Here is a 27,456-nt window from a genome sequence, read left to right as displayed (position 1 = left end):
CTATCCTTCAAAAAATGAAAAATCCAGCTATGACTACATAGCAAGCATCTGCCCTCCCATCACCTATCTGCCAGTAAGACTAGAAATACCTGTAAAATATTAGAAGAAAGAGACCTGCAGATAAAGAAGCCGAGTAACCTATGGATGGCTTTATTATCTAATAATGGTTTGGAAGTTGTGCATGTCCTGCATCCAGGACCCCCTCCTTGACAGCAGTCAGCCTCTGTCCACCTCTGGATGCTCTGCTTGGAGCCATACCTAAACAGAGGGCCCCAGCTTGGTAAAATCCCGGGCCGCAGCTGTGCACACACTGTCCATTCCGCAGCAGCTTCGTGGGGTCCTGGCAGAGGACACAGTGGTCTGGAGATTGAGAACAGGTCAAGCAGTCTGGGTGGCAGTAAACTGCAATCAAAGATAAAGAAGAAAACTCAGTAAAGACCATCTAATTTATTTCTCTTACATCATCCCCAAAAAAGAGCTGCATGGAATATGAAGAACAGAAAACTCTGGAACTTAAGTAGAAAAAGGCTCCCAAATAGAAAAAATTATTTTAATGCAAGATTTCCTAAAACCCCTCCTTATCTGAAATGACATCACTGTCTCCTATAGCTTCAAATTAAAGATGCTAAAAACATTACCAAACCAGCCTATTAATGCTTCTACCTGCAGGAATTCCTCTTAAGACAGGAATGGCTAGCTCTACAATATATGATTTAAACAGATTCGATAATTTATGACTTTTCAGATGTTCTTAAGCTTTGATGTGCATAAAACGTTAAGACATAAAACCGATTTTTTTTAAATCATTTTTTTTTAAAAGAAATACAGCCAGTTTTCTTATTTTTCTCTAAAATGTCAAATCTTATTCCCAGTAACTGGGATTATCACTGAATTTAACGGTAATTTTCAGCAAAGAATTTCCTTCAGGTATTAAAGTTGTCAAGGACATGATTTTCAAGGTATGCTACATTATCATGTGCTAAATGTTTGCTTTGGAAAACCCAGAGAGCCACTTTGGTGAAGGTAATGTAATTAAAACATAAAGTTGCTTTGCTCTTCTCATAATACACTCTTCACGAAACACTGTGATTAGCCAAAATAAGTTGAGTGCTACAACTGCCAATATGAAAAACTGCAACCCATGGATGAAAACAATTAATTATGAAATATGAATGGAAGAAAATGCCACTTCTCTGAGAGACAAAGCTCATAGGCAAATTACTGCTCAGCCAGAGTAACCCCAGCGCTTGCCAACAATTATTAACTGGAACTAATTCCACCCCAGGTGATTTGAAAGCAGAGTTCCAGGACAAGTAGGTAAAAATTTCTTTTGGAAGAAATTAATGAGTCTTTAAACTTCAAAAACCCTTTTGAGAATTGCAAAAGAAACCATCTGTTTAATAGCTCACCTTTAAACAAAAAAAAAAGGACATCCATAACAAACTTTCAGCAATTGTCCTTATAGCTTAAAAATTGAAACAGTCCTACCAAATAGTTGCCTTTACAAGTTTTCAAAAATTATGTTATTTGATTTTTCACAATAACTTTGTGAGGTAGATAAAACACATTTTATTGACAAGAAAATTAAGATTTAGAGATGGTTAATGACTTGGCCAGGGGTCATATACTCATCATCCGTTGAATTTGGCAAATACCTGGACAAAAATTAATTAACATCATTTGTTAGAAAAATTAGGAAGGAAAAAACAAAAAAAACCCAACAAAGTCAATGGGTGGTTTGGAAGAAAAAAAAAAAAGCAAGGGCAGGGGAAGAGGATCTCTGAGTTTTTTTGACAGCAGAAAACATCTCAGTAGAAATAAATTAGATATGGACCCACCTGCCGTGCATTCTGGGCAGCACTGTCCCTTCACCACCTGGGCTAGTGTGGCCACTGGACACGGTGGACATGAGGGCTCATAGCAAGTTACCTGAGCCCCGCGGCACTCACACAGCTTGCAAGGGCCATCCTCCCACTCCTCTCCCTCCTACATGAGACAATAAAGGTGTTAGCAGAGTGCAGAGATTCTGAAGACAGTTTGCTGATGGAGAACTTATCATTTCCATATGGGACAAAGTGAAGGCTCCTGATCAGTACCATGTCAAACCTAACTCTGAAATAGGACATTAGTAGAAGTGTCTTAAATTTAAAAGGACAGTATTTCTAATCCTTTGTTTTTAATTGGGTTATTTTAATATAGAACCCAGGCAGAGAGATACGTTGTGAAAGCATTCTGGGCCTCCCACAATAAGAAAGAAGCATAGAGCACTTGTTTCCCATCCCATCTCACAGAGAAAACGCCAGAGGGGTTTACTCGGTACCTAGTGATTAACAGATACATTACCTACAATTTTTATAATAACAATAAGAAGCTGGTGGAAGCCCTGAATTTCCTTATGGTTGCTAAGGTAAGAGTAACAGTAGTGTCATTGTATTCTTAGTGAAACTTCTGGCAGGTATCTTTTAAAAAATATATATTTTATTGATTTTTTTGCCGAGAGGAAGGGAGAGGAATAGAGAGTTAGAAACATCAATGAGAGAGAAACATTGATCAGCTACCTCCCGCACACCCCCTACTGGGGATGTGCCCACAACCCAGGTACATGCCCTTGACCGGAATCAAACCTGGGACCCTTCAGTCTGCAGGCCGACGCTCTATCCACTGAGCCAAACTGGTTAGGGCCTGGCAGGTAGCCTTTTAGTGGGCTGTAGATGTGCCATGGGCAGCTTTACACTAACATATTTTTTCCCGCCCTAAATCAATAAAAATATATATATATATTTTAAAATAGTTTTTCCCGCCAAGCAAATTGTGGTAATAAACATTAGTACTTTGACAGAGAATCTACTGTGAATTATAAAGAGTATTTATTTATTTATTTATTTATTGCTTGCTATCCCACTTGCCCAGATTATAGGAAAGAGACAAAGGTTCCCACCAGAAGGTTTTGGGGGTGATGAAGGAGGTAGAACAGGTAATAGGAGAACATATTTTAGGACAAAGATTTGATAAAATATTTATTAAGCCAAACCATGTTAAAATTCCAATGTGGCAGTATTTAGCAACAATGAATGACAATATTACAAAAATGAGGGAGATTATCTTGAGAAAGCAGAAATGCTTTTCTTCCATTTCAAGGCAGACCAGATTCTATAACCTCCAACAGTGTAAGGTTGCTTAGGTGAACAAACATGCTTTCATTTTCCCTTAAAAAGAAACCATACAACACTGTCCTGCAAACACTATAGAGAGAGTGAACACGTGGTATTGCTTGGAGAGTGAACTCTCTCAAGACCCAAAAGCTCTCTCTTGAATGCTCTGCAGTACATGAAATTGCACTAATGGCTAAACTGAGCTATTTTAGGCCAGAAAATTCAGGAGAAAATCATCACAAGAACGGAAAAGGATCTATGCAGGAGCTTGTAGTTGAAGTATTACTTACCAATTATTGGGGGGAAGGGGGGAACAAGCTAAAGAAAGGAGGAAAAGTTCAAAGAATCAAAGTCTTAGTTATTATTAAGATTCTTAATCTGAGGCCATGGCCATCAAACATGACTGCTAAAAATCCTAAGGCAGTAAGGTTCCACAGAACAGTTTATGCAGATCATTGCTTAAAACAATTTTATAAGTGTCTATATAAAGTTAAAAATCTATACTTACTGGAATATGTTTAACTTCACTCGCATTTGAGGACATCTAGGGACAAAGAGAAATGTTTTTATTATACCACTAAAAACACCATTAGGCTGAGCTATCTGTTTTTTCATTAGGAACTATCCATCTTCCCCCAAGTGACACGCAACACCATTCGTCAGTTATGAATAGGAATAAAATCTATCTTTATATAAAACAAGAAAAGCATAGCAATATGAGGTGAAGACAAGATGCCAGGAAACATTTTTAAATTCTCATTCTCACTTTGTGTTTGAGCACTTGGCTTCCATTCCCCTAAATGGGAAGGACTTCACAGTCAAGAGATCTAACTTTGTAAGAAACTCTTGAATCTTGTGCAGAACTAGAAAGAGCATTAAGGGGATTTCACTTATTTAAAATAATTTAAAATTTATTTTAATTCCACTGAGTTTAATTGACCTCCAAAAATGAGCAGAAAAATTAATACTATGATTGAGAAAATACAGATTCAACATTTATAGGGAACCTTTAATCTCTTAAATTCTTAAGAAACAAGAATGACTGAACTATGAAACACCACTATTAACAAACAATGCCAACAACATAATAACAATAATATCATTTTAAAGCTGTTTTGTGTGTGCCAGGCACTGTTCTAAGTGCTTTATACATATCATCTCAATAGACCCATGAGGTAGTACCATTTTTATCCCTACTTTACAGTTGAGGATTACGTAACTTGCCCAAGATCACAGTATGTGGCAAAGTAGGGATCTCAACCTAGTGCCTGCACATTAACCCTACACAATACTGCCTCCTCAGCACATACAGCACACTGGCAGGTGGATAGATGCAATCTACCCAGATCACAGAGAAAAAGTATATAGGAATCAGTTCACAAATCAAAGAATCAAAGTACCTAATCCTAATGCTTATAATCCTCCTCTGATTGGTCAATGAAGCAGTTGTATTTATGATCATCGGGCAGGTTTTTTAAGAACACGGTGAACTTATTAACATTCCACAACCTCATGTGAAAAATATGGGCTACATGAATAGAGTACATTTGAAAAGATTAAGATAAATATTTTTTTCCTTTGGCTATATATGAAAAAATATATAGATATAGGGAGAAATAAAACCTTAGCAAATAGTTTCAAAACATCCAATCCATCAAAATTCTTTCGATCCTATCTGCAAAATAAATCCAGGGCCTGGTCACTTTTCACCACTTCCTCCCTAGGCCAAGACACCATCACCCTTTCTCTGGACTATGGCAAAACCTTTGAACGGAACCACCTACTTCCAATCTCGTCCCCTCTGTCCCTCGCCCAAGTAGCAGCCCAAATGATCCTCTCACAAGTAATCCAGATCCCAGGCACTGCTCTGCTTGGCACTGCCCAGCAGCTGCCATCTGCATCAGGGTAAACGCATCTTTATCACTGAACCTCATCTCCAACTCCTTTCCCCTCAGTCACTTGGTGTCAGCCATACTCACTTTTTAAAAAATATATATTTGTATTGATTTCAGAGAAGAAGGGAGAGGGAGAGATAGATAGAAACATCAATGATGGGAGAGCATCATTGGTCAGCTGCCTCCTGCACCCCCCACACTGGGGATCGAGCCTGCAACCCTGACCAGAATCAAACGGTGACCTTCTGGTTCTTAGGTTGACACTCACTGAGCCACACCAGTCGGGCTGCCATACTCTTGCGGTTTCTTGAACGTGCCAAACACATTTCTGCTTCAGGCTTTTTCAATTGCTGAGAAATTGTGCTCAAATTTCTCTGCCTGAGAGACTTCCCCGACCACCTTATGTAAAAGAGCACCTGCCTCCATCCCAGGTACTCCCTAGTCCATAAAGCTGCTTTATACTCTAGGCAGAACTTTGTCCTCTGTGTCCCCACACTACAATGTAAGCTCCATGAGAGTATGGACTGCACCTACTATGTCCGCATCTGCATCCCCAGTACCTGTCACACAGTAGGTCCACAATCATATTTGTTGAACAAATGAGTAGGTGAAAGAAATGAGGATGTAATACCCCCTCATTAAATTAATTTTGAATTATTAGTTCTTTTTTTGAATTATTAGTTCTTAATAGCCTTTAGTTATTTGCCCAATACTCACAAATTCTGCATTTTCTTCATAAACACAATAGCCACTCCTTGAAATGCATTCAGGACAGCATTTTCCATCTAAGTGAATTAATTCTTCACCCTGTAGAAGTAAGGGTTGCAGAGACTTATCAAATTAACATCCCCAGGTAGCAATGCTAAATTTCGAAGCAGCTGGATTCACTGACTGGAATGAAAAACGTTGAGCGCTCTCTTGCGCTTTGGCCCAGGACTCATTGAATTCCCACCCCCCCCCCACCACCACCACCACCACTGCACTGTCTTCCTACAGAAAGTCTGCTCAGTACAGTCACTAGTCATCCCCAAAACCTTTTTCTTCCGAGTTCTGGTGATACTTGTGCACAGATCCCTCCATAATTTCCTACCTAGGATCAGGAGCTAACATGAATAACAAGAATGGCCAAGGTTAATGTTACAGTCTTGGAAAGTTATGAGCTTCAGAAAAGGATCAGGCTTTCTTTAATACACAAGGTTTGAACTTGTGGTTCGGTTTCATTTACAGCTCAAGTCAAACCAATGTTTTCCCTTGAAAACAAAACCAGACACGTTCAATATTCAATATTCTGAAACTGTTATCTGACTTACATAATCACTATTTTTAAAAATTATGAGGAAGGAAAGAAATGCCACACTAGGAAAGTAGATGTTTAACTTTCAAATTGTTATTATTTTAACTTCCCAATATCAGCAATTTCAAAATTTTTGTTTTTAATTACAAAATAATAATAAATACTTAGTATAAAAATTAAATAATTCTGAATTTTGTAATTTAGAAAGTATAATTCCACTGGAGCTTTACCTCTCAGGGAATCTATTAAAAATACAATCTCCGTTTACAATTTTTTGTATGCCTACACTAATATCTAATATCTATGAGCTAAAAAGTGTTCTTGAAAGCACTTTTCACTTTGTAAAGATATATCTATTTTCTAAAAAATGGTGATGTCTCTTTAAATGAAGACATTATTTCATTTGGGAACTATATTATATTTAAAGTGCAGAAACCATGTTAGGCAAAAAATTAAATCATGTAAGATAGCTTAAACAGAATAATCACAATGATATTTTATGTTTAAAACACTGTGCATGAAAGAAAAATATAAAAATAGCATTGGTTGCTTTGAATTGTAGCATTATGAATAGATTTTAAAGTCTCTTCCACTTTTCTTGTCTTAAATTTCCTAAAATGAAAATGCATTATTTTAATGAAGGAAAACATAAACATTTTAAAGAAACAAACAAACAAACAAACAAAAAAACACCACACACATGAACTTTTTAGTGTCTAAGAAGTTATGTCAATAAGAAGGGAGTTCTATAGATCGATGCCTATCAAAATCTAATGCCAAATCAGAGGCCAATGGGTGCTACAGAGAGCAGACTATTTACATATAAATTGTTTTGCAGAAATGTGACAAATGAGCTAGTAGTGAAGGCATAACCCAGAAACACGATGAAATTTGATTTGAAAGCGTAAAAAGGGGTTTATAGGCATGTAATCTAGGTTGCTTAAAACAATGTTTTGAAACAAGACAGACTATGTGTACTTCTATTAAAGACAAAATGCATGAGATTCTTGAGTGCCCACTACAATACAGAGACAACACTGAAGATGGAGCCTGCATCACCCCAACAAAGCAAAGAAGGTGGCAGTTCTGAGTTTTCTTTTGCTCCTGTAAATAACAGCAAGCCCTGCTCCCGGGCAGCAAGGATTCGGTTTTGGTGAGGTGGTTAGTTCTAAATAGATTTGTTATTTATAGAAGCCTGGATGCCCCAAACTGTGTCAGTTCACTGCGGTGGGGAACTCACTCCAATTAGCTTTTGACTTTTGCTTGGAGAAAAATTGCTTTGTGAAACAAAACTAATTCTTTTTCTTTTGAGAAGATTCTGCTGCATGGGCCAAATTAATTCTGCTCACCCCTCCCCACTGAATCACACCTATATCCACCCACCAGACAAAAGTCTCCACACACCTGCCCACTGGGAAAGGAAACACTCTTCTGAGAGGCTTTTCCTCTATTGGAGAAGGGGAAGGCACCTCACTTTTATGGCCTGCCTACCCCCTCCCATGCACTTTGCTACAATCGCCCATCAATAGCCCCATAAGTTTATGTCTCATATACAGGGTGGGGCAAAGAAGGCTTACAGTTGTTCACTTGGAAAATAATATAATGATTAATAAACATAATACAATAATAAACTCTGTTTCACGTATTCACAACTATAAACCTACTTTGCCCACCCCTGTATGCATGAATGCTAGATCCCTTAAAAAAAAAGGTAATTTGACTTTTTTGACTTTTTTATCTGAATTCATCTTTAAAGATAACACAAAATATAGGAAAATGAAAATCATCGTATTGTGCTATTCTACTGTTGATTTATTTATGTTCCTACGTCTAGGAATTTGGTTTTACTATGTCAAAGACAAGGGTCATACCATGTTCTCCTTTTTTTGTTGTTGTTTTGTTAATCCTCACCAGAAGATATTTTTTCCATTGATTTTTAGAAAGAATGGGAGGGAGGGAGAGAAAGAGAGAGAGATCAATGTGAGAGAGACACATCGATTGGTTGCCTCCTTCATGTGCCCCCACTGGGCAGGGATTGAACTTGCAACCCAGGTACATTCCCTTGGCCTGGAATCAAACCTGAGATCCTTCAGTGTGTGGGCCAATGCTCTAACCACTGAGCAACACCCGCCAGGGCACCATGTTCTCCTTTTTAAAGAAGAGTTGTGTGCTGATTTCAATGCTCTTCAGAATACTGCTGTTGATAACCAGTGAGATAATCATTACAATTGTGAAGCTGCACAATTTGCTTCCTCATCTTTGTGGATGTGCAAACACTTAGACTTAATCCACCCTTGCTATCCAAGATTAGAAATCTAATGACCTTGATATTCTAGAAAAGGCAGCAAGTAGGTGAGAATTGAATAAAAATACCAGTAGCATATTTTCACTGCTCCCTTGGGCAGACATAATCATTTTCTGCAGGTGTTCCTAATGCATTTAATTCATACTTCCATAATTGTTAGTGTCACCACATATTATAATTTCTGTCTATGTATCTGACTTCCCCAAAGGTTAGGAACTCTTAGATCAGAATGTGTCTTGTTCATCTTTCTATATCCAACTAAACAGAAGTTGGAAAGTTAGTATGTCCAAGCTTTTCCAAGGTCATTAACCATACTAACCAAGGTTAACATGCCCAGGTTTACACAAGGTCATTGACCAAGGTCATTATTTACAGATGTACGGCATAGAAAGAAGGCTAAGCAATATTCTTTGTAAGATTCGATTTTAGTCAAAATTTCACTTATTTTTTTAAAATATATTTTTATTTATTTCAGAGAGAAAGGGAGAGGGAGAGAGAGATAGAAACATCAATGATGAGAGAGAATCATTAATGGGCTGCCTCCTTTATGCCCCCTACTGGGGATCAAGCCCACAACCCAGGCATATGCCTGGGAATCAAACCATGACCTCCTGGTTCATAGGTCAATGCTCAACCACTGAGCCACTCTGGTCAGGCAAATGTCACTTCTGATAGTGTTTCCAGTTTAGAAGCCTGCACCTTAAATGAAATTTAGGAACATGGAAGTAATGTGGAAAAAAGCACCTGAAGAAATAGGAGAGAAGATGAGGTGGGGATGGGAGATGAAAGTGGAAAGAGATGAGGTAGTGCTATTGAAGACTACCGAGGCCCTCTCCACTTACATCCGCAGTTGCTCCTCGTTTTCCCTAAAAACAGAGAAGACCTGGCTTATGCTGCCACAAGTAGGTGTCACAGGAAGCACTGGGGAACTCCCCAACATTGGGGGGTAATAGGTCAAATGATTTTCTCTGAGAGCGACTCCTTGTTCAGACAAAATAGATGGCAGAAGGACTCACCCGACCAGGACCATGTCTTCCATGTTTTCCATAAACCCAAAGATCTGAGACAAATTAAAACCTTGGGAAATAACCCAGCATCCTCTGGGCAGACTGCCGAGGCCAGGAAGCCCTGCCTCAGCCCGAGAGAGGGAGAAGGACAAGGGCCCTGATTAGGGTTTTTCTCATCTTCATCCAACCATTCTGACGCCCTGACATAATCAAGGGGAAGAAAGGAAAAGGCGTGTGGGGGGAAGTAAATCTGCAAGGAGCAAGACCCGCTTTACTTAAACATGTCTCAGGTCTGCCAGGACTCCAACGTAGGAGGCAAATGAAAAATAACCCTGTCAAGGCAGGCTTGTTTGAGAGGTTGTTCCTCCTTAGGCTCAGTGTGAGGAGGAGCTGAGACGTGGGGAGGAAGAATTAGAAAGAAAAATATTTTTACAGACACCCAGTGCCTCTGATCCCCGGAGTTTCCCTCTTCTGTTCAAGTTCACAACCCCGCGGGGAACTGGTGGGGCGGAAGGGAGCGGTAGGGGAGAAAGAGGCAACTTTAAAAGCAATTTGTTTTGCAGTGGGTAAAAATTGAGTTCAAAGAGAGAGAGAAAAAAAAGCAATTTCCCTACAATATACTATAGTGCAAACAGGGGCTACTTTGTGAGAGGCTTCTAGAAATTCAGCAGACAGCAGAAGTTAAAAGAGGTCAAGGGAGTTAATTACTCTTGAGCCCCCCCCCCCACCCCCCCCCAGCCCCTTAGAACAAAAACATAAAAACATTTTATTCTCTTTCCTGGGCACCAGGAGCAGCCCCTCGGTGCTGGCCCGCCTCTCTGAGTAACCGCTGCCAGTGGGGCCTGCAGCAGAAGCTGAGCCTGGAGCCCCCGAGGGCCTGTCTCGCAAGCACAGCCAGCTGGGCAGACACCAGCAATGAGGTCAGCTGCACTGGCGGAGAGGCTCATGGCTACATCGTGTCCTTCCCTTCCTGTGTCTGTCCCAGGCCTTCCCCTCTGACCAGATGCCCTGAGCGCTGAAGGCTCCAGGGGACTGTTCCGAGCCTGTCTGAGCAAACGGGGACATTTACTTTACACCACAGCATCCTGGTGCTAGAAGCAGTCCACCTGGTGGCCGGGTGGGCCCCTCTCCTGCCAAATAGGGAACCGGGGAGGGGACCCCCTAGGGACCCCCTATCCCATCGGAGAGCACTCTCACAGTCCAGGTGGAAATGCCCTTGCTTCTTACCTGGGCACACTCCACCCTGGCACACTCTCCGGCGTGGCAGGTCACTCGGCCGCGGTCACACACGCAGAACTCACAGGCCGAGCCCCGCCACATCTCATCCTGGTACCGCACACTCCCGTGGTGGGAGCAGCTTCCGGCAGGAGACACACATTCCTCACAGCACTCCCCATGGCGCTGAGCCCTTCTCTGACCCTGAGGAAACAGGAAGGTGGGGGGCGGGGGAGGGTGCTCAGGAGACATCCCAGCCAGTGGGACAGGAGGCCATATCGCACCACCACCCTCTCTTCTTCCCCCCAACTCACCCAGCCCGGCAAGTCCCCCTCCCCTCAGCCCTCCTTCCTGGAAGCAGACCTTTCATATCTTTATCCGATATACTAAACATTATAAACTTTTGATTGCCCAAAGGACACACTGGACTAAGAAACCCATGTCTGAAGTGGCCCAGAATAAAACTTTGAAAATCACACTACACGCTCTCTCGGTACCTTTTCACATCTTAGAGGGGGGCAGGCTTGCGTGTGGCACCGGACCTCGCCCTGGTCACATAGGCAGGTGGTGCAGGCGTTTTCCCTCCACTGTTCACCATGCTGAGTAAAGAAGACAGTCAGAGAAAGATAAATATCACATGATCTCACTCATTTGTGGAATATAATGAACAACATAAACTGATGAATAAAAACAGATCCAGAGACAGAGAAGCATCGATCAGACCATCAAACCTCAGAGGGAAGGTAGGGGAGGGGGGGTTAGGGGGATAGATCAACCAAAGGACTTGTATGCATGCATATAAGCCTAACCAATGGACAAGGACAACGTGGGGGGGGGGGGGGGAATGAGGGCATGAGTGGGGGGGGTGGCAATGGGGGATAAGGACACATAGGTAATACCTTAATCAATAAAGAAATTTAAAAAAAAAGAAAAAGAAAAGAAATTTAAAAAAAGAAGAGAGGGGAAAATCCAATGTCACATATATTAAGTAGAAACACAGGCGCGTAAGACAAACGATTTTTTTATTTCAATTTTTAATGGAGCCACACTGAATGTACTCGTGAGAAATGATATCATTTAGGTAGCAACAGCCTCTCAGAACAAAGCCAATAAGTGTCCTGAGGGAACTCTGGATTAACTGTCATTCCATTCTCTTCATCCCACAGATGTGTTGAGGGCCTGCCCCATGCCAGGCACACAGAGGACACATAGGAAGAGCCTGTTTGTTGGCTGGTCAATGGTCATTCGTTAGTTCTTCTTCTTTGTCAGGCAACCCAGCTCTCTCTGCCACATATTGATTTTCCCAGCTTCCCCTATAGCAGGGCACAGCACTGTCCCAATCCTAACCGAGGGGACCGAGGGGAAGTTTGCTAGAGAGACAGAGGCCAAGAAGACTTGTCTCCCCATGAAGAAAAGGACACTCCTTCCTTCCACCAGCCTTTAGTGGTGGTTATGTGAGGATAAGCTGCCATGCTGGGGACTGGAGGAGACAGGACAGAGGGCAAATGCTACATGCTGAGCATGCAGGGTGGGAAGATCAAAAGAGCTTAGATCCTTGACGACATCCCTCAGACCCGAACTGAGCAACCCTGCAACTGCCCTACCTCTGCACTTCCTGTTATATGAGACAATAAATGTTTTCATTTTAGCTACTTTTAGAGGAGTACTTCTGTTCCTTGCAACCAAAAACCTCATAACAGACACAGAGGCTATCTCTTCCATGAGAAATTAATCTAGCACATACATGGCCACTGCACTGGGCAGCACAGATCTAGTGCACCCCAAAATCCTTTCCCCGTTAGTTATTTGCATTCAGATTTCATGTGATCCACCTATAATTTCTGACACCATCCTCAGATTCTCTACTGAGAGTCACAATCCCAATTTCTGTTTAGTCTTCCTTAGAGTAGTTGACAAGCAAGAGAAGTAGTTGGGTTCACTCTTAATATGTTCTTTGCTTTTGAATAATGTAACCTCCTTTTAGTTCAGTTGGGCACTCCTAAGATAGAATATTCATTGATTTATTCCCTTCGTTGGGCTGGTTTTTACTTGATGCCTACTATCTATTAGGCAGCTATCCAGACTGCCCAATAGTACTTAGAAGTTTAGAGGATCCACTACCACCAACCCCCTGCCTCCCTTCCCTCTCTCACCTACCACCCCCATGCCCCCACCCTCAGTGTAAGGTAAGGGGGCATTATCTCTAAATATCAGTACATAAAATCCAACCAAAGCAGACAACCTAAGTGTAAACTGATAGTGACCAATGACAGTCCTTTTTTCTCTTCAAGATGTATGAACAGTAAGTTTGCCAAGGTTCATGAGCTGGGGGCTGCTTGCCAGCACATTCCTTTATATTTCTAATCCCTTCCCATTTAATTTTTTTATAAAGGCTTTCCACGTAGAGAAGAAAAAAGATGCTGATGTACTGAGTTACTAATCCTGGCAGAGTCAGACATGAGGGCAGGAGGTACAGTGGTTGAAAGAATGGAGGGCAGATGTGTGAAAATGTATGTCAAACACCTGCATGGGGTACAGCAGAGGTTACCTGGTATACTTGGCCAGCAGCGGAGCAGGATCCGGAAGAGCACTGGGGGCAGCATTTTCCAGGAACTCGAACCACAGTTTCATCCTGAATACCCAGAAAAGGATAATCCATCAAAAGGAAGCATTAATAAAATCCATAAAAGTAGGAAAATTTTATTCATAGCCAACTGAAGCATGTGCCTCAAGCATCCATACACAGCAATTCCTCACATTTGGTATCTATTAGTAACCTAGTGCCTTGATAAAAATGAGCACTTTCAAGGTCAGTGTGACTATTAAGAAGTTTACACATTCATTAAGTCCCAGCCTCTTCTAAAAACAAACAAAAGCACAAATAATAACCATAACAATAATGATAGTACTTAGTATTTGCCTGGCATTGTTTTAAGTGCTTGACAAGGACCTTCTGAAGTAGATGCTCTTATTGCCACTATACAAACAAGAAAAATAGACACAGAGGTTATGTGACTCACCCAAGGTCATACGGCTGACCTGGCAGTAGTAAATGGTCAGTAGTGGAAACTCAGAGCACTGACCATAGCAACACCTAAGAGCACTTACACCCCTGCTGAGTTACCTTTAAATTCAAAGAGAAGGTATCCCTCATAGACTACTTCACTATTTTTTTGTATCTTTATGTGAACCCATCACTTAAATATGTGCATTAGGGAGGTCCTTAACATGAAAAGAAATTAATCTTATCTCTATATATCTGGGAATATGTCAGTGCTTATGCACCTCTAACACCCCACCCACAACCCCAGAATATCAGACCATTCTGTCTCCGCTGCCCTAAGAATTTTCACAGCAACAGGTTCCTCCTTAATGCCCAAAAGCCAGCTTCTCACTCTGTGTGGGAAGAGCTCAGGAGATTTATCTCAGTGATGCGGCAGATGCAATGGCGTGAGCACGCTCCGCCTATACAAGCTTCCTCGGCACACCAGGAAGTGGCATCGCCCGCCTGAGAAGACCCCCAGGAGCCCCTACATAGTACCCTGATCTTTCCTACTATTGGTTGCCCTATGGATGTTGTAAACTTCTGATTGGTCTGGAATGTTATATATACTGCTGCACTCACACAATAAAGTTGGATCTGCGTCACTGAACCGGTCCCCGGAGTCGGGCATGCTTCGTTAGGACTCCGTTCGGCCTCACCCCCCGCGGGACCCCCTGCTTCAACTCTGACTCATCACTACAGTCTTATTGATGGGCAGGAAGATAGACCAATTAAAGGCAGGGGAAGGAGGATTAGAACAAACCAAGTTTCAATGACTACGAAGTGGTAGATCTTATATAGAGAATACCTCATAACAGTTCTCTTCCTTCTCTTATTAGAAGCAGAAAATGAGATTTTATTACCATGGTTACTCTGGTGTTCATTCTGCAGGGAAAACAAGGTCAATGTACTGGGGGAGGAGAAGGGGCGGAGCTGCCAAATAACCTTAATTTTTCTTGGAAAATTCCAGTCATACTTCAGTAGTTCGTTTACCCCAATTATATATGATGAGTTAGATTAACATGTTGCTCTATAATAGGATCTATTTCAAACACCTGAATCACTGTAATTAAACTGACAACTTTTCTATACTTTAGGTTATTTTATTTCTTTCGATTCTATATGCAAAATATGATGACCATTGATGTTTAACAGAGCCTGTGAAAATTGGATATGGATTGAAATCACTGAGCATTTCTTGACTTAAGAACTCTTTAGTTTAATGACATTTCAGTGAGGAATAAAATAAAAGTTTATCTGATATCACAGTCTTCAATGTCTTCATTGAAGTAAACAAATGAACTTATACAACGCTAAGTAAACAGGGGACAAATGTCATGATCACAAATCTTGAGAAGAAATTGAGTTAGTATCAATCTATATTCACCAACCTGGACTAAACCCAAGTATAGCAGCAGAGTAAGCAGGAGAGTAGGGGAGGGAGGGCGGAGTTGCTGATATGGAGGTTGGTACAGGGAAAATCAAGCTTTCTGATTCTTACTGGCAATACCTAATTATGTAATTTGTTGACAGAAACAGACGCTTCCTTCACAAATACAGACCAACAAGGGCAGGAAGGAAAAGCATTTCAGGAGAAAATATCCCGGGATACCAGAGAACTCTATGATCAGAGGTGAGATCCAGCTGGGCTGAGGCTTCATAAGCCAGAGGACTGCAGAGGCAAGTAAGAAGGTGAGCAGCGAGGTGGGTCAGAGAAATGGGAATGGCTTTTTAACAAGCCTTTTGTTGCTATCACACACCTGGATCCTATCATTCTGGTCTTCGTAGATTTGCTCTTTCGAATGTACAGTTTAATACAGGGGCCAGCAAACTACGGGCCTTGAGCCAAATCCAGCCCACCACCTGTTCCACAAGTTCAGTTTTATTGGAACACAATGACATCCATTCATTTACACATTATCCGCAGCACATTCTGTGGTACAATGGCAGAGCTGAGTAGTTGTTTCAACTGAAATTTTTCACCATCTGCAAAAGTTTGCTAACCCTGGGTCTAATATATATATTACCCTCAGTTATCACAGGAGTCCAATGAAAATACATATGTATATGATTAATGTCATTATAACTTTGGTTCAAACTACCATTTAGGATATATTTTAAATAAAATATATCCCTAAATAAAAATACTTAAGATAAAGAAGTGTATAGTGTCATAGGCCTAACAGCTCTTGATAAAGTATTTTCCCACTATGACACTTCTGAAGATATAGAAAGAGATAAAACTTCCATCAACAAAAAGTAGAACAGCCAACCTCCTGTCATAGCCAAGAGGAAGTCCCATCGACCGACCAGAAGGCATCCTGTGGCCTTCCTTTGGTTTGTAAGCCTAAATAGGAATAAAAACTATCACGTCTTCCCAACTCTCTGCCTTCCTATATCAAATACAACATGACCTTCATCCCTCTGTTGTGTGGCTGCTGCAGTTTGAGGCAATCAGGGGGCCTCAATACCTTCTTTTCTACATCTAGTCAGAGCCCGTAAGTTTAAAAAAGGGTGGGGATTATGTGTGTTTGGAGGGTAGAGGGAGTGATGAAAAGCAGGGGTGGGGTGTGGAGGATGCCCCAAATGTAAAATATATAGTTTCTGAGAGAGATGGAAAGAGCCCCTTGCAACAGTTCAAACTGGGGATTATAGTTTTTGTTTCATGCATTCAGAATCTAAGAGGGTTGGACAGTGGGGTTAAGAGAATATTTGATCTCAGTACAATAGAGCTACACTACATGAAACTTGGCAGACCTCTGGACCAGGAGGACATGCACATTTCTTAGCATCTGGCTAAGGCTCTAAGAAGGGGAATTAGCCAGGGGCAGGCCTCTTATCCTTTCAGCTTTCAAGCAGTGGGTATGGGTAGATTTCTCTTGATCAAGGATGAGTAAACAGAAAGAAAGGAACTTGGGGAAAAACCTTGAAGAAAAAGTGAAAGGAATGACATTCTAAAGATTCAGAGAAAGAGCAGATTTCTGAACACTACATACTTTAAGATCCAAAAGAAAATATTTAAAAGCAGTTTTGCAACTTTAGTAAGATGTAAGAAAATGCAGTCTTTATTAAATACAAGTGGGAAGCAATAAAAAAGAATAAGCATTGGGATCAAAAAATAGATGAACCAACAATAGGAGAAATAAGGAAGAATCAAAAGAAAACTGATGTGAAATCTTCAAATTAAAATCAATACTACAGGTAGTAAATACAAACTCAAGAGGCTCTCTCCATAATGCAGGGGAAAGACAAAGAATGAAAAATGATGAGAAAGAATATGATTGATAATGAGGGGGAAGATAGGGAGCAATCTAAGAATCATAGGTGTTTCTGGAGGAATAGGGATAACTGGAAAGAATATGATTAATCAGAGCTGTAACCATAGAAAATATTTCAAAAACTAGAATACAGACTGAGAGGGCTTCACACTATTCTAGGCGAAATATGTGAAAAGACACCTCGCCTAGGAATGTCTGGGAAAATGTTTGAATTACAAAGATTAAAAAAAACAACCATCCTGCAAGAATCCAACAGAGTGAAACCACCTAAATAGAATGGAATAGAAAGCAGACAGACCTCCATGGCACTAAATTCCAGAATTCAATAGAAAGAAGACGAAAGGGCTGAGATGGAAAGAGAACATAATCATCCCAAATTTCAGACTCCACTCATTATCTTTTATCATTACAGACAACAAGAAAATGATTCTCAAATACTTAGTGGCTCAGAAAACAACGCATCTGAAGATGAAGTTCAGCCTACTCAGATTAATCAATTTTGGGAGCGAGGAAAAGATAGTATTTAAAAACGGTGGTAACATCATTAGGAACAACTCTGATCAGACCAAAGAGGAAATTTTAATGAGCCCACAAAAAATGTGGCCGGGTTAGAGCTCTTTTCATACGGCATTTGAACAACTGAGAGCGAGCAATTTCAGTATTTACATTCCTCACTAAGGGAACAACTCCTTATTTAAACATAAGACATTTCTCCTTCCAACAGGATTATCAGCAACTTATAAAATGTAATCATAACTAAGCAAACAAAGAAATGTATCCACATTTGCCTATCAAAAAATTGAAATGAGTTACTGAAAGGAATTTTTAGGGGTGAAATAGGCAGGTTTAGGAAATTTTTAAAAAATAAGGGGTCCCTGGAAAAAACACACAGGGCTACAGAGTTGTAAAAGGGTACATTTCCATAAGACAAGGGAACTAAGAGTAGCAAAAGGTACACATTTACAGAATAAAGGGAAGGAAACCCCTCATTCAAAGAACAAGGAAGGAACGCTCAGAGGAAACAGGAGAACAATAAGGGAGAAGAAGGAGGGACCCTCCCATACTTCACATGACACTTGAGCTCAGGAGTTGCTATAGTGACCAAATCAAAGGGGACCAATCAGGGGGGATATTGGGGCACAAAAAACTGCAGCCTTTAAAAACTGTAGGAAAAGGGATTCAGTGGGAGTCTTTCCCCCTCCCCACGTGGGAGTCTGTGCTTACTAGTATTTCTCAATAAATTTCCACCTTTGCTATACTACCTTTCATCCCTGGTTTCATTCTTTGACTCCAATGGACAAAGAGCCCTGGAAAACCATCCTGCCCAGGGGAACACCACGCATTCCAGTCCAAAGTTCTCGTTTCATTACCAAAAAATTCCTATAAGGGTCTTTTTAAATGATGAAAATTGTTGGGGTCCATCCCCAGCAGGTTCAGGGGTTCCCAAAGATGTGGACGGAATCGGCGAAGAATGAAGGACACAGAGGCAGCGTTCAATTGGACATCATAGCTAGGTTCTCTTTTTATTGTCCTGTTACATCTATATTTATACTATTTGATCCTATAAGCATGCATCTATAATTACATCATGGTATGTTTTGGGTAACATTCTACAGTTCCTTGTTTCTTATCTGACCTTAGCCAAAAATCCTGTCTCTATCTAGTTCTGTTGATTTTAATCTTGTCTAGGTTAATCTCTGTGTTCCATTACAAGGGCTATTCCAAGGTCACTATTCTATTGCTCTACTGATAAGCTACAAGGAAGTGACAGAAGGAGTTTAGCCTACCCAGTAAAGGTTATGTCCTCTCAGCCTCGCTGCTTGCCTTCCCTGGGACTGCCCTATGTCGGTGGATCTCCAGGGGTATAGGCTTTGGTGCTTTCCCTGGTGGGCAGACCCCTGGGGATGTGGGCCCAACAAGTCCCAAATTTATTGCCAACAGTCTTAGTCCAAGTTCTTCATAAGTAGTACAAGGTATTTCTGTAACACTAGGGGGATTTACTGATTTATTCTCTTCCTTAGTCCTGTTAATCCCTAATCTGGGGAAACAACCTTTCTCGGGGAGGTGGACCTTGTTATGCCCAGATTTCAGGATCCCCAAGAAACCACATCAGGGAGCCAGCCAGTCCGATGCAAAAGCATAAGAGTCTTTTTTCGAGCTAGCTCGGCTCCCCCACCTTGCCGACGCAGCGACAGGAAGCAGAGAGAGAGAGAATTCTGTGTGGAGAGGGGTTATATAGGGGGAGTTGGAGTAAGGGGAGGAGAAAGGACTGTGCTCTGCCGATTGGCCAGGCACAAGTTGGTGTCTTGTTCCTGGGTGTGGCTAGCAGAGGCTTAGACTTCCGGGAAGAAGCTCCTTGCCAAGCACGTGGCCAAGGTAAGATGGAGCACTTACCCTGGGGCAAGATGGAGGGCGTAGCCCTTACCCTGGGGCAAGGTGGAGGGCCTAGCCCTTACCCTGGGGCAAGGTGGAGGGCCTAGCCCTTACCCTGGGGCAAGGTGGAGGGCCTAGCCCTCGCCCTTTCAGACCTGTTTAAAACACATAGTGCTAAGAGGGGGAGCAAACGATATTAAGAACAGTATGCCAGGTCCCTTGAAACATAAGCTGTGCAGATGTTTCTTCCCTGTAGCAACTGTGTCAAGCAGCAAGGGTGGACCGGCTTCCGGCAAATTCCCCCATTTTTATTTTTTAAATGACAGCACGTGTAAATCAGCAGCCACCTCTCGGATTGGGTTGTTTAAGACTCAGAAGACCTGTTTGTGACTTTGCCAACAGGTCAGTCCGAGGCTTAACCCTATATTGGCTCCCCACAGAAAATATGGAGGATCACTTTCTTTCCTGCTTTTCTGTGTTTGCCAAACTTTCCTTAATGAATACAAATTATTTTTATAATTAAAAAACCTTATATTAAAATTTAAATTTTTCTAGAGCTCAAGACCTGGAAATACATTTCTTCTACTGAACTTGTGGGTTTTTTAAAATATTCTTAAAAAATATTTAGAGTTAATATATAAAAGAATGATGATGTAGAACTGCCTAAGCTAGAAGCACTGACACTTTCTAACTCTGGTACCTTGAGCAAACTACTTACTTCTCAGTGCCTCAGTTTTATCTACTCTAAAATGGGATAATAAAATTCCTACTTCTTAGGGTTGTTCTGAGGATTAATTAAAGCTCTCAAAACAAATTGTTGGTACATAATAAATGCCCAGCATGTGGTGATGATAGATGGTGGTGGTGATAATGTTTCTATCAAAAGTGCTAATTCTACAGCATCTCTTTACATCATCAGAACACCCAATATTTAATACTGATATTAAATAAAAAATAGTTCTAAATAATCTGACAGTTGGCTTTTTAAAAATTATGTCATGACAAAAATGTAGACTTAATAATGCAAGAGGGATGAAAATCAACCTATTTCTAACACTTCAGAATGGTTGCACATCAATTAACTCTAAATTATGCTACCAAACACCCAATGGGGTGTTTCCTCCATCCCTTCTCCCACCTCCTTAATTGCATTGGCAGCAAACTGCTTAATTATCCTTTATTCAGGAGGGGACTGAGACCTGGAATGTGTAAATCAAAATACCTCAACACTACAGTGTCCTCCGAATGTAAGATATTGTACATCTCTACCAAGAAGCTCATTTGTAATCTTAAAGCTAGGACAGACTTTGTGATGAATTAAGAGATGTGTCGTGAGCGTAGTTGGGTGTATTGTGGGTAATACAATCTAGTATTTCAATTAGATACATTTTCCTTTTATTCGGCATTTAGTACTTCTTGTCTAATTGCCTTTTGTCTGCCTTTAAAAATATTGCCCAATTGTCACAATATGCCATGTTATTGATTTTGTTTTATTTGACACAAAGTACTGCTCTGTATCAACTGAATGTTGGCTTCCAGCTTTTCCCTAGATCAAAAAAATGAGCTATTTTTTTCACTACAAGCAAACTCTTTTCGTGGTTATCAGTCAACTGCCAAGAAATCTCCGTGGGAGCCTCTGGAAGAGTAAAAAACTATACAATACCATGTGTACATTTATTTGCAATTGATTTTCTGTTTTAAATTGTGTGACAAGCCTAATGTTTTGAAAATCAGATCAGCTTTAAAAGAACAGTAAAATCCCACTATTTTAAACCACCCAGAGAAGATCCTTTGATAATTTGAAGCATTATCTTATAAGAATTAAATAGTGTACGGCTGAATAATCATGTCTAAAGACACATATATGTCTTCAAAAAGCGGCATATACCTTTGCATTGTCCGACAGTAACAAATCTGATCAATATTACTGAATTTTCCAGATGTTGAGCTTGATATTTTTGGAACATCTGCAACTGGGGTGGGCAGCTTCCTTTTGTTCACCCTCCAGGCTCAGTTTCATAATGTAACAATTAGCCTAAATGGCTGGTGATTAGACTAACTGTAGCCTCTCAGGGTAAAATCAGGGTCTCAGCAGTGGTCTCCAAAAGTATAAGGGAAACAAAACAGCCTTGGCTCCTTGTTCCTAAACTTCCGTGGTGGCCTGACATAATCTCAGAAGGGACTCCAAGTCCTGCACAGTGAAGTTAACAGTCTGGGAAGGATCCATTCTGAGGCTGTCTCCCTTACCTTATTACAAAACAGAGGCTGACATTGAGCCGTGAAGCACTGGGTGACCCCATTTCTACACATGCATTTGGCACATGAACTCAGTGGCCAGTCCTCCCCATCCTGAAACACATGGCCTTCGTAGGAACAGGACTCTGGAAGGTCAGAGAAAGAAAAATTACTGGGACGATTGCACTTGCTGATCCCAGGGCTGACGCATGGGTGTGTGGCCAGTGCAATCACATGGGGTCCCATGTTGGGCCCCAGTACAAAGAAGGGCGCCCCATTCTTAGGGTTTAATGCTTTGCAGTCATTGTACGGAGTTCTTAATAACTCTCCATTTGTAAGGGAAGTTCAATAAACATGCACTGTGGTTCAGGGTCTCAGCTGGTGCACAGTCCCACCTCCCGCTTCCTCTTTGCCTTTTTGGGATGAGCTCTCCACCTCCTGCTCCAAAACCTGCCGCCCTCCACCACCCAGGGGTCTGGATGTGGTGCCAGGGGAGTACATGTGTCCTAAGCACCAAGTAGCAGGGTGGGGTCCTGGGAGCCCATGGAGGACTCCACCCACCCAGCAAGTATCTCCACACCTGAGGGAATATGATATAAAATAGCAAGTTGAAAACAGGACAGGTTGAAAAGTCCACAAAAGGAAAGAAAAAGCATCCCCCACACCCCTGGCTTTTTGCACACCACCCCACAAATTATGGAGTTGGCCCTGGCTGATCCTCCAGTCTCTCCAGACAAAATGCTTCTAATGAGTCTTTCTCATGGAGGCCAGCAAGAAAGCCTCCTAAAACACGAGCCAGGACCCCACAGACTCACACTGCCCACTCTCCACTCCACCCCTAAACCTGTGGGGTTCAAGCATTTTTATTTGCAGGGTAATTTGACTTAAAGCAGCTGCCAGTCCCTTTCTGGTGAGTGAATCAGAAAGGCACGAGGCAAGCATTCTACTTCCATCATTTCTTCACATGCTATTTAATCCCTGGAATGGTTCTCCAGGGGAAGAGCTGGCCAGAAATGGAATAATTGGGGATCAGAAAGAAACCAGGGGTCTTTTTAAAGGGAAAAGACAAGAAGAGTAGAGCTTCCAGGTGCCATTAAGTTAAAAAAAAAAGAGAGAAAGAAAGAAAAATTAGCTATTACTTGCCAGGAAAGAGCATAATGCAGCCATGACAACAATTCACATTGATTGTGAAGGAAGGGGACATATATCCGTAAATGTAATAAAAGTGGTACTTGGACCAGGAGTGAATTCCAAGGAGAGGGCCTGGCAGTGTGCTGCTGGCCTGCCGAACTGTGCCTTGGTTTGGAGGCAGGCATGATCTCCACAGCGAAGATGCAATAAAAACAGATGAAATACCTGCTTCCTGCTCTGTGTGTCTTGGAGAAAAATGTTATGCCATCTCAAAGACCAGCCAGCAGAATTAGTGCCAGTGATACCACATTCAGAGAGATTTGTTCGTTCTCCTCTCAGCCAGGAGCCGAGAGGAACTACCTTGGCCTTATGGAATCACATCAAAGGATCTTGTCCCTCCTTCCTTTCCTTCTCAGGAGCTATGAATGCAGAGGGATGCATCTGGCCATGGCAAAATAGGTAAATCAGGGACTTGCAGAATGCTATGTTTGGGAGGAAGCTTAAAGATTTGTTCCAACCTCACTCTTTGCAACATCCCTTCCTGCCAAGTGCAAGGCTCCATCTTGTTCCAATAAGAAATGGGGTTGGGAATCTTTGAACCACATTGAACGTGAAAGAGAAGAGTTGGGGTGTCACTGGGTGAACCTCAAAGGCAAAGCGGATCTCTTTTTACAAGCTCATACTCACTCCCAGGGCCCACACAGATGGGGCAGCAGCTTCCTTCAGGGATGAATTCCAGCTCCTGGTGTCCACACAACAGCGGTGGGCATGGTTGGGGACTACATCGGACTTCTCCGTGAGCGCAGGAGCACACACTACACAGGGAGGAGGCCCACTCTGTCCCATGCTGAGTCAGGGGGGGAAAAGAAAAAGAAGGTTATTGCTAGAATATACGTTTTCATTTGGCCAAACACAAACCAACTTTTTTAAATGAAGAATGGAGCCCAGGAAAGATGGAAGAAGGCTCTAAGCTTGCAAGATTAAGACCAGGGTTTGCAGTGTCCCAAGTCTAAAAACTAGCTTTTATTTTATTATCCCTAAGATTATATTTGAAATTTTCAGAAAAGCACAAAAAGGAAATAAAAATTACCCCAATCCCATCACTTAAAAAAATTCTATAAAGCCCAGAGTAAAATTCACACACTTACACATACAACTACTGAATATTTTATAATGATTATATTGTTTTCAATAGCTTTCTCAATTCTTTCTCTCCCTCAGCTCACCTTCCCTCTCTTCCTCCCTCCGTGACCCTCTCTCCTTTCTTCCAATGACCTCATGGTCCTGGGGAAAGGGTGACAGCCAGCAGGAGGCACCTGCTCCATCCAGTTCTCACACAAACTGCAGAGTCCACTCGTTCCCTGGGAGAGTGCCCATCGACACTTAGAGAACGCTCCCAGTCCACTTTAGACTGGGATACAGCATTCCCAGAGCTAGCGCTGTCTCAGTGATCTAACAGCCCTGTTTGTGTTACCATGTGATTTACTGAGTACCCAAAATATCTAAAGGGGCCACTCTCAGGTGTGATGCAGAGTAAGAGGAGGTGAACCCTAAATGTAAAAAGCTACAAATATGTTGATGGCTTAGGGAAGTAGCTGTCAAAATATGTTCTCACGGGCAGAATGAAATAATGGTGGCCTTTTACAAGATGTAGGGGAAAAAATTAGCTTAATGAATGAAGTTTTCCTCCTATAAGGTTTTCTTTAATACTGGAACCTCCTTTCTTTTGCCTCTGTTAATGTAGTATAGACTTCTATTAAAAAACATCACACATTCCCGGTGCTCAATCACCTAATGTAATCTGGGGATTACAACTGTGTCACTGAGAAGCATAGAAAATGAAGTCCTTTTGCTTCTGCACAAGCCAGCATCCAGCATAATCATTCATCTCTCTCAAACACAAAAGAACTCTGTCTTATCTAAGCAAGTCAGTACCTCTTTATTCGGCAAATGGCTGCAACATTGCAAGCACTGCCAATCTTTCACTTTGGAATTACTAATAACCTGTGCTATTATTGTAGCCATGATAATAATAGGTAGTCACAGTCATTTAATTATTTGGGAATCAAGCCCTCACCTCACTGTCATGAAGGTTTCTGTCCTCTAGGTGGCCTTACCGGGAGCACAAGGGGCAGCAATGCAAGTCATGTGCTGAGTCCGACAAACCAAGGATTTCCTGGGATGCGTGTGTGTTCTGGAATCCCAGCTCAGCCCAGTCTGCTTTGGGGACTATGGGTCAGTGACTTAATCTTCCTAAATCTCAGTTTCCAGATAGCTGATTAAAGAGCCAACAAGAGGGGGTGGCAGGTAGAAGGTGCGCAATTCTCTCCCCGATTTCCCCGGCATGAGTTCCTGGCCTCCCTCCCCATGTTCACACCGACGTGCCAGCTGTGGTTGTGGGAATGGACATGCATGCCCAGACCAAGTCCTCTCCCATCAATTTTCACTTCTGCTATAATTAAACACAAAATTTCAAATGTAGTACAGCATGAGATGGGCAAGCCCACAACTTGCTGATAGGCCTAAGCATAAAAGCTAAGCACGACATTTCAAGAGAAAAATTGACAGGTCCTGGTGAGATAAAATTTTAAAAGTCTGTCAAAAATACATTCTAAACAACTTAAAAGGCAGTGACAAACTGATTTAAAGATTGCAAATTATATTAATTTTAAAAAATTGACATCTAAAAGTACTGACAATAGGAAAAAATCTCAATGGAAAAAAATGGCAATAAGCTTATAGAATATTCAACTTAATTGCAAAGAAATATTAATGAAAATAAAATTGGATATTATTTAAAATCATGTAAGGGAAGAGTTAAAATTCATAGTAGCGCCCTAACTGGTTTGGCTCAGTGGATACAGTGTCGACCAGCGGACTGAAAGGTCCCAGGTTCGATTCTGGTCAAGGGCATGTACCTTGGTTGCGGGCACATCCCCAGTAGGGGGGTGTGCAGGAGGCAGCTGATCAATGTTTCTCTCTCATCAATGTTTCTAACTCTCTATCCTTCTCCCTTCCTCTCTGTAAAAAATCAATAAAATATGTTTTTTAAAAAAATTCACAGTAGTTAGTGATAGAAGCTGCAGTGGAGGGCATTCCCACCCCCCCACCCCCCAGCCTTCCTCACTGTAGCATGGGAATAACTCAGCCAGGTGGGGCCTGTGCTCTCTGTGATGTCCTCACTGGGTTTATCATTAGACACAGATGATTTAAAATGCATTTAATAACGACCATAGATGTTACAGCCTCAATACTCAAAACCTTTAGATGCTCTGACCTACTGATTTCACTTTTAAGAAGTTATTTTTAAAAAAAATGATCACTGAAACACATAAAAGTTTAAATACAAGAAATTCCATTTCACTGTTCTTTATAGTAAAATTAGAAATATTTTAGTGAAAACTGGAAGCTACCCAAATGCCTAATAATGGAAATTATTGGAAATCATGCTCTCCAAGAATATGCTAGGGAACTATTTAAACATAATATTATATTAAAAAAAGCAAGATATAAACTGTGTACACAGTATAATTACAACTATTTAAGCCCTATGTCTCTATCTATCCATCTATCTATCTCAGTATCCACCCATCACCACTGCCACCCCCTCTCCAAAAAACTGAAAGAACCGTAACGGTGGTTTTTAGAGTTTGGGGATTGGTAGTGGTTGTTTTCCTCTGCTTTTGTATGCTTCTCTATTTTCCAAATTTTCATCAATAAACATTTTTACTTTTGTCATCAGAGAGCAAATTACTGTTTAAAATATATAATGGATCATTTATATATCTTAAGTAAAGTAAAATTTGAAGGCTGCATATAAAACAACTTAAAGTGAACTTCTTTATTACAAATTAGGAGATTGCTTCTAAACATCTAGTCATTTCACTTCATTAAAACAAGAGCATGATTTCTTTACTACTCAGAAACACTGTCATTTCTGAAACATTTGCAATCACACCACCTTTCAGAGAGAGACCACAAAAATTAATTATAACAACAATCTGTCAATCACCAGAAGAGTTTCATCTGTGAAGTGAGAGGGCTGTGTTCGCTAATCTCTCCAGCACTTTCAAACTCTCTAATGATGTAAATCTATTATCTAACTCAAGAGACATAAAACTAAGCAGGGGATTCCCTCTTCACAATAAGCGGGAGAACTATGGGAATAACATGGAACGTTCAGCAGGAAAACGGTGTGAAAGCCACAGAATAAGCGCCAGAGGGTGACCCAAAGTGCACAGAGAAAAGGAATTACTCCCATCTGTCACTCAGGGTCAAGTCACAGAAGTCCCCTCCTTTCCATCGCTTACTCCTGTCCCTAAGGCAGTGAACCTCTCTCACCGAAGGGAGATTAGGGATCAAGGGGTTCATCACGTGCTAATAGATATGGATGGATAGATAGATAGACAGATAGATGGATGGATGATAGATACTATAGACACGTAGATATAATTTCAGTGCTCTAATACCTATTTACAAAAGCCTTATTTATTTTATGGGCACCTGTAGCAACAAAGAGAGCTTTGTA

The 27,456-nt window shown here is 41.3% G+C and overlaps 1 protein-coding gene across 1 annotated transcript in view; it reads right to left on the bottom strand.

Annotated features, from left to right (window-relative positions):
- The window catches only part of FRAS1 (Fraser extracellular matrix complex subunit 1), a 268,392-nt gene that overhangs the window by 230,657 nt on the left and 10,279 nt on the right, over positions 1–27,456 (bottom strand). The window contains 9 exon segments of the mRNA XM_023750302.1: positions 259–402; positions 1,839–1,986; positions 3,661–3,696; positions 5,765–5,854; positions 10,881–11,072; positions 11,366–11,467; positions 13,417–13,500; positions 21,810–21,943; positions 23,616–23,775. Of these exon segments, the coding sequence (XP_023606070.1) occupies positions 259–402; positions 1,839–1,986; positions 3,661–3,696; positions 5,765–5,854; positions 10,881–11,072; positions 11,366–11,467; positions 13,417–13,500; positions 21,810–21,943; positions 23,616–23,775 (1,090 nt within the window).

Source organism: Myotis lucifugus, unplaced genomic scaffold (assembly GCF_000147115.1).
Source record: "Myotis lucifugus unplaced genomic scaffold, Myoluc2.0 scaffold_12, whole genome shotgun sequence".
NCBI lineage: Eukaryota > Metazoa > Chordata > Mammalia > Chiroptera > Vespertilionidae > Myotis > Myotis lucifugus.
The sequence above is the reverse complement of the archived record's forward strand: the minus strand, read 5'-3'. Positions and strand labels throughout refer to the sequence as shown.